The sequence below is a fragment of the Engraulis encrasicolus genome, chromosome 21 (genome assembly GCF_034702125.1).
Source record: "Engraulis encrasicolus isolate BLACKSEA-1 chromosome 21, IST_EnEncr_1.0, whole genome shotgun sequence".
Classification (NCBI taxonomy): Eukaryota; Metazoa; Chordata; class Actinopteri; order Clupeiformes; family Engraulidae; genus Engraulis; species Engraulis encrasicolus.
In genome coordinates, this window is record NC_085877.1 from 10,361,121 (window position 1) to 10,368,620 (window position 7,500).

Consider the following 7,500-nt stretch of genomic DNA (forward strand, 5'->3'; position numbering starts at 1 on the left):
GAGAGAGGGAGCGAAGGAAAGAGAGAAGGCAGGGGGGGGAGAAAAAAGGGGAAAGAGATCTTGCATGAAAACTGCTGGCAGAGGGCCAAAATAAAGAGAGACTGGGGTAGAGAGGGAGAGAGAGGGAGGGGGGAGAGAGAGAGAGTGAGAGAGAGCGAGCGAGAGAGAGAGAGTAGGAGAAGGAGAGGGGAGAGAGCGAGAGAAGGAGAATGAGAAGGAGAAGGAGAGAGAGGGGGAAGAGAGGGAGAGAGTGTGTGAGAGAGAGAGAGAGAGAGAGAGAGAGAGAGAGAGAGAGAGAGAGAGAGAAAATAGGAGGGGGGGTGAAACAGAGTAAGAGAGAGCAATTGGCTTCACTTTGTAGCTAATTGAATAGAGCTGGCTGAAACCACAGACAGAAGAGAAGGGTGTGTGTGTGTGTGTGTGTGTGTGTGTGTGTGTAATGGGCACAAGTGTCACACAGGGTAAATAAAACCCACTTAGCTCTTGCGCATGAAAGGCACTGCTGTGTGTGTGTGTGTGTGTGTGTGTGTGTGTGTGTGTGTGTGTGTGTGTGTGTGTGTGTGTGTGTGTGTGTGTGTGTGTGTGTGTGTGTGTGTGTGTGTGTGTGTGTGTCAGGCTGATGAATGGCCAGGCTGGATGGGGAGGGCATCCTCAGTAACTTATTATCTTGGCAGATGAGGGTTAACTAAACACACACATGCACGCACACATGCACGCACACACACACACACACGCACGCACGCACACACGCACGCACGCACGCACGCACGCACGCACGCACGCACGCACGCACGCACGCACGCACACTTTGGGCCTGACCTTGGCTATGACTGTGTGTGCTTCAATGTGTGTGTCTGTGTTTATTTGTGTCTGTCTGCATGGTGAGTAATGTGTGTGTGTTTTAGCGTGTGCCCTCCTATTTGTGTTTGTTTGTCTGTCTGCATTATCCGTGTGTGGATGTGTCCAACTGCCTGTGTGCATGTCTGTCTGTGTGCGTGTGTGTGCGTGCGTGCGCATGGAAGTGTGTGTGTGCATGTATGTGTCTACATGTGTGTGCATGTGTGTGTCTATGCGCGTGTGTGTGTGTGTGCGCGTGTGCGCGTGTGCGCACGTGCATGCATGTGTGTGCATATATGTGTCTATGTGTGTGTGCATGTGTGTATTTATGCACAGCTGTGCTCTTGCGTGCGCGTGTGTGCATCCGTGCGTACCCCTCCGGCCTTGAGCAGCTTCCTGCGGAACTCCTCAGTGGGGTTATTAAAGGTCAACTTCTCGCAGCGCAGGTGATTGACAGGGGGGTGGCCCTCCAGGTGCAGGAACAAGTCGTAGTCAAAACGCACCTTCTTAGGCTCCTCCTACTCAGGGGAAGGAGAGAGAGAGGGAGAGAGGGAGGGAGAGAGGGAGGGAGGGAGAGAGGGAGGGAGGGAGACAGAACAATAGAACATCATCTGTGCACTTTCATCACCAGCCCCATGCAGGTACACACCATGCATCCGCAGACCTAGAATAAACTAGACAGGCAGTGGGCGTTTCTAGGAAATAGCCAGAAGTCGGACTCAGCTGCGCCATCTTACCCCAGGCTATCTCAAAGGTGAGTCATAAAAATGCATACGATTTCAAATTGTTTACACAAAGTTGTCAAAGTGGATTCCAATCATTTTCGGTAAGATGTTTTCAAGTCATTACACCTACAATATCACTCAAGGAAAAGAATTAGCAATACTACCACCCAGAGCATGTGAACGAAGCTGAGCATGGCTCAATTCCCGCTCCCCGCTCAGGAGGATGTTCGCTCATTCGCTCTGCCCCTCAAAGTTGCGCCAGGACTCTCCGCTCATAAAACAGTCCGCGCTCACTTTAATTTTCTTGCCGCTCCGTCGAAATCGCTCCTCGCTCGCTCAAATTTTCAGGAGACATTTTCTGACATTTTTCCTTCATGCAATTATGCCAGGGCCCTGGGACACCCTGCGTTTGATTTATGTGTCTTTTCTCACAGCGACTATGTCGCTCACATTCTTCCTCGTGCTCAACAGCTTCCTCTAGCTTTTTGACCTGAATTTTGCATTTATACGATCTATCACCTTGCACAAACTCCATCTTCAGACCTTGCCTCGCGGGGCACACGTGACGCGAAAGAGTCAGTGGCTGTGCATATTTTTTAAGAATTAAAAACTGTTTGAACTTTTTCAGTTCAAAAACATGTCGAAAACGGCACACTTAATCAAATAAATGTTATTTTACGAATGTTATTATCCAACATTTTCATTTGTGAGCACATCGGAGCGAACTGGAGCGGAGGGAAATCCTCGTTCCGGCCTTTGAATTCATAACCGCTCATCGCTGTAACCATATTTCTCCCGCTCCGCTCCCTCGCTCCGCTCCGTTCACATGCTCTTCTACCAACGAACGCGTCATTGGAGACCCCGAAACCCCGGAAACTGTTTTGGTTGCAGCTTGTGCAGTTCTGTGGATATTTTTATATAGATAGTCATGCATGTGCATAGACAATTTATTGCTTTACTTCACACAAAGTTAAGGTCAGGAGAGTGTCTAGATCACCTTTATTTGAAAACGTGAGGCGGCGACTTCTACCAGCTATCTTTCCTGAAGACGCTACGGTAACCATAGTAGCAACACAAGTACAGATAGAGGGCTCCCTACAGAAGTCGCTAGATGAAGTCATTATGTGACGTGAGTCGGTGGTAAAATGGCAATCTGTGGGCGATCACAAATCAGAGAATCAGGTGACCCACATCCAGTGGAGTTTAATATAGGTCTGTGGGTGCATTCTATTGTGTGTGAGTGCATGCAGTGCTTTTACATTCCATTCAGCGATACACATTATTTATTACACATATTATTTCCTCTCTATCATGTGGGGGGCAGCCAAGGCCTAATGGTTAGGGTGATGGACTGTAGATCACAGGGTTGAAGTTTCAATCCCCACCCTTGAAGTGCCCCTGAGCAAGGCACCTAATCCCACACTGCTCCAGGGATTGTAACCAATACCCTGTAAATAACTGTAAGTCTGTTTGGATAAAAGTGTTAGCTAAATGTCATGCAATGTAATCTTCGTATCGATGTGAATGTATTGATTTGATTTGTTGACTTAATCAGGAGATAAGGCATTGTGATAAGGCAGGCAATTGAATGGCCCTGCACTGGGTTGCTACGCCTGCGACCTGAGTTTGATTCCGGCCCGGGTAATTTGCCAATCCTTCCCCGTCTCTCCAGAACCCCCCATACCACCCCCCCCCCCACACACACACACACTCATTTCCTGTCTCTCCTCCACTTGACTGTCTTTTCAGAAATAAAGGGAAAAAATAATAATAATGTCAATGGAAGATGCTGTACCTTGTTTCTGAAGTACACTTCAATTGGCAGGATGAAACCAGCGTATCCAGACTCCTCCACTTTGTAGGGAGGATCCTTGCACACTGCAAAGGACAGAACAGAAAAGAGACGGTCCATTAACAATAGAGAACTACAAAGGGCAAAGTACAACTACTACTAGTAATCGGTCAATACTGAGTTTGACAGAAAATGGTCTTCATTACACCACCTTTACCTTCTGAAAAAGCCTTATGGTCCAAATGTGTCCCGTTTTAAAGAGACATTGCCATGCTAAATTTGCAGTAGCTACCACATCCAACCTAATACCAAGGCTTTGGTCAGATCAGTGCACATTACAACACAGGGGCATTGAACAGTGTAAAGGAAGGACACACAGGATTCACTGCCACTGCTAGCCGACACATTATAAAGTTACCGGAGGTCCTTTCACACTGCCAAGGACGGAGGCTTCATTAAGAGCACTGCACATTGTAATGCAGGGTCAGTGCACACTAGCAAGGACACCTTGTCAGCTTATAATGGGATATACTGACATACGCACACGCACATGGGCACGGGCACACACATGGACACACACGCGCACGCAAACACACACACACACACACAGCTTGTAATGAAGCAACACACGCCAGAGGACACAAGATTCAAGGACCTTGACAAGGATGGATAACTGCAAGGACCTACTGGGCCCAGACCCCGGGCCCAAGAACCAAGGGTCTCATTTGCAATTGGGGTCCATTTTATGTTTTAATAGTACTAAGGGGGGCGTTAGCAGGCTTATGATAAGGTCAAGGGGGCATTGGGGGGCTTATGATGATGTCAAGGGGGTGTTGGCTCCAAAAGGGTTGAGAACCCTATCTGGACCTTGTGGAGAGCCGTCATGGCGCAGTCAATAAAGCATGCAACAAATATCCGTGGCTCCGCCAGTACATACAACTGATTTATCACCAATTTACCAACAATGATGTCAGCGTGAAAAGGGTCAATTAACCAAGCCAAAGGCCGATCACCGTGATTAACATGAAATCTTTTTGCCATCACGATTTATAAAAGATGAATAACTTCAAAGGAGCCATGGGCCAGACCCTGGAGGGCTGGGTATATAAATTATGGGTGATTAGCAAACCACCGTAGTGTGTGTGTGTGTGTGTGTGTGTGTGTGTGTGTGTGTGTGTGTGTGTGTGTGTGTGTGTGTGTGTGTGTGTGTGTGTGTGTGTGTGTGTGTGTGTGTGTGTGTGTGTGTGTGTGTGTGTGTGTGTATGTGTGTGTGTGTGTGTGTGTGTGTGTACTGGATATTAATTATAGGCGATTAGGTAACCACCATAAAGGAAGTGGAGTAGTATATACAGTCATTGGTTGGTGTGTGTGTATACGCCTGTGTGTGTGCGTGTGTGTGTGTGCGTGTGCGTGTGTGTGCGCGTGTGTGCGTGTGTGTGCGTGCGTGGGGGGCACATAAGCACTTGCACTGATTAAAACAACTGCATTGCGAGCTTGGAGGAGAGGAGAGGTGGAGAGGTGAAGGAGAAGGAGAAGGTGAAGGAGAAGGAGGAGAAGAGAACTGGGCTGAATGCCTAAGACCGGCAGAGGTGATGAGAGATGAAGAGAGAGGTAGAGAGGAAGAGAGAGAGAAAGGAAGAGTTGGGAGGAGGAGGGAAGAGTAGAACAGAAGAGCAGGGGTAGAATAGGAGAGGTGATGAGAGCAGTGAAAGAGAGGGAGACATGAAAAAGAAAGAGAGGGACAGCAAGGGAGCTGAAGAAAGTGGAGGTGAAGGGAAGAGAAAGGAGGAAAGGTAAAAAGTAGAAGAGGGGAGAAAAGGTGGAGAGACGGAGAGAGAAAGAGCGGGAGAAGAATGGATGAAAGAAAAGAATGTGAGAACTGGAAAAAGAGATGAGGAAACAGGGGAAGAGGGACGAGAGAGAGAGAGAGAGAGAGAGAGAGAGAGAGAGAGAGAGAGAGAGAGAGAGGGGAATACATCCCATTTCCTAATCCTCCAAACCAACGCAATCAGCACAGATGGAGCATTAACACACACACACACACACACACACACACACACACACACACACACTATGAGCTCATCTAGGCAGACAGGCCCCATTACTTAGGAGCCATTACCAGCAACTAAATGTGCATGAAATTAGACAGGAACAAAGACCTGCAGACTCCATGATCATACACACACGCGCGCGCGCACACACACACACACACACACACACACACACACACACACACACACACACACACACACACACACACACACACACACACACACACACACACACACGTACACACACGTACACACACACATTCACCTCTCCATCTTGTGCATGTACACTCATACGCATATGTGCAGTGCACATGCACAGAAGGTCAATCACGCACACACGCACGCACGCACGTACACACATCTATCTTGTATACAAGTAGGCCTACTGTACACACATACACGTAGACATGTGCACATGTACAGAAAGTCAATCACACACACACACACACACACATCTATCTTCCATACATGCACACACACACCAATTCTCTACATGTTGTACATGTACACTCATACAGTACACACACTGTTACGTTTGTAAACGTGTAGTAAATGAAGCACACTGACACACGGATTGTGACGTTAACTCATCGTGTTTATCTAGCTCAAACTCCCCGAACCCCGGGCAAGACCCAAGCAATAGAACACAACATAATACAGGCATAACACAATGCTGACAGCACAGTCGAACTAGCCTGAACGGATATAACATTTCCCCCCCCTCCTACTGAATTTCAGGCATGAAATGTAGAGTCAAAGTCCTCCAAATATGCAGGACGGGATCTAGTGCGAACGGGCCTAGGGGAGGCATAAAGCTGTGACTGGGTGGTCTCAGATGCACTGGCACCCCTTGTCAGGGGCAGGTTGGTAGATGAGCTGGCGGTACCAGTTATCGGTGGCAGGTTGGTAGATGGGCCAGTACTCATTTGTGGTGGCAGGTAGGCAGGTGTACCTGTGGTTCGCTCAGGGACTATCTGAGGGGCCAGTTCCGGTGCTGAAGTATCCAGCCCACCCAGAGAAGTAGTATGTGGTGTCACAGGCGGTGTGAGAATTGGAGGTGCCACTTTGCGGAGGCGGCTTGCATGCCACCGGCTGCCGTCGCTGAGCAGGAAGGTGGCTGAGCCTAGCTGGCGAGTGACTTGGAGAGGGGCTGACCAGTATGAGGCGAGTTTGTTGCCTCTGTGGGGCCTGCAGACCCTGACCCACTCCGTGGGTTTGATGTCAGGGGCCCTGGCGCGTGCTGAGTGGTCGAACGCCTGCTTCATGCGCCTCTGCTGACGGGCAACCGAGGCCCTGACCTTGGGTGGTGGCCTCTGGGGCATTTCGGGGCTCAGTCTGTTCAGGGGAAGCCGAAGCTCACGGCCAAGCATGAGGAATGCTGGGGAGACCCCTGTTGTAGAGTGTTGGGTGGCCCGGTAGTGGAGTAGTGTGTGACGTAGAGCCTCTGGAAAGGCCCAGCCCTGGACCAGGTGTGCCCTAAGGCTGTTTTTCAGTGACTGGTGGAAACGTTCAACCCCCCCATTAGCTTGAGGGTGGTAGTAGGCTGTACGGATGTGGCGGATTCCTTTGGCCTTGAGGTATGTGGTGAACTCAGCCGAGGTCAGCTGTGGGCCATTGTCGGTTGTGATGGTGTTTGGGAGGCCCCAGCGAGCAAAGAGAGAGTCGAGGAAGTCAATTATGACTTTAGAGGTCACTGAGCCAGTGGTCATGAGCTCGGGCCATTTTGAGTGAAGGTCATACGCAACGACCAGGAACCGTTGGTGGTGAGGGACACCCTGTATTTCCCCGCAAATGTCCAACTGTAGGTGGTCCCAGGGCTGAGTTGGCCAGACCAGTGGTTGCAGGGGTGGGGGTGGCTGGTGACCTGTCTTGCCACTCAGGAAGCAGGCTGTGCAGTCTTTACATAGGGCCTCAATTTCCTCGTTTATCCCAGGCCACCAGACCAGGCCTCTGCAGCGCTGCTTCAACTTCACAATGCCCAGGTGGCCCTCATGAGCCATGGCTAGAACACGTGCCTGCAGGGCACTAGGGATGACTGTGCTGAGGCCACGTGCTACACAAGTCCCATTCCAGCAGGACAGCTCCTGCTTCACTC

The 7,500-nt window shown here is 49.8% G+C and overlaps 1 protein-coding gene across 1 annotated transcript in view; it reads right to left on the minus strand.

The window, feature by feature from the left end:
* mllt3 (MLLT3 super elongation complex subunit) overlaps window positions 1-7,500 on the minus strand; it is an 82,882-nt gene that overhangs the window by 38,428 nt on the left and 36,954 nt on the right. The window contains exons 3-4 of the mRNA XM_063187542.1: window positions 3,358-3,440; window positions 1,212-1,355 (exon numbers count right to left, since the gene is read on the minus strand). Coding sequence (XP_063043612.1) covers window positions 1,212-1,355; window positions 3,358-3,440 — 227 coding nt within the window. The remainder of the gene's footprint in view (window positions 1-1,211; window positions 1,356-3,357; window positions 3,441-7,500) is intronic.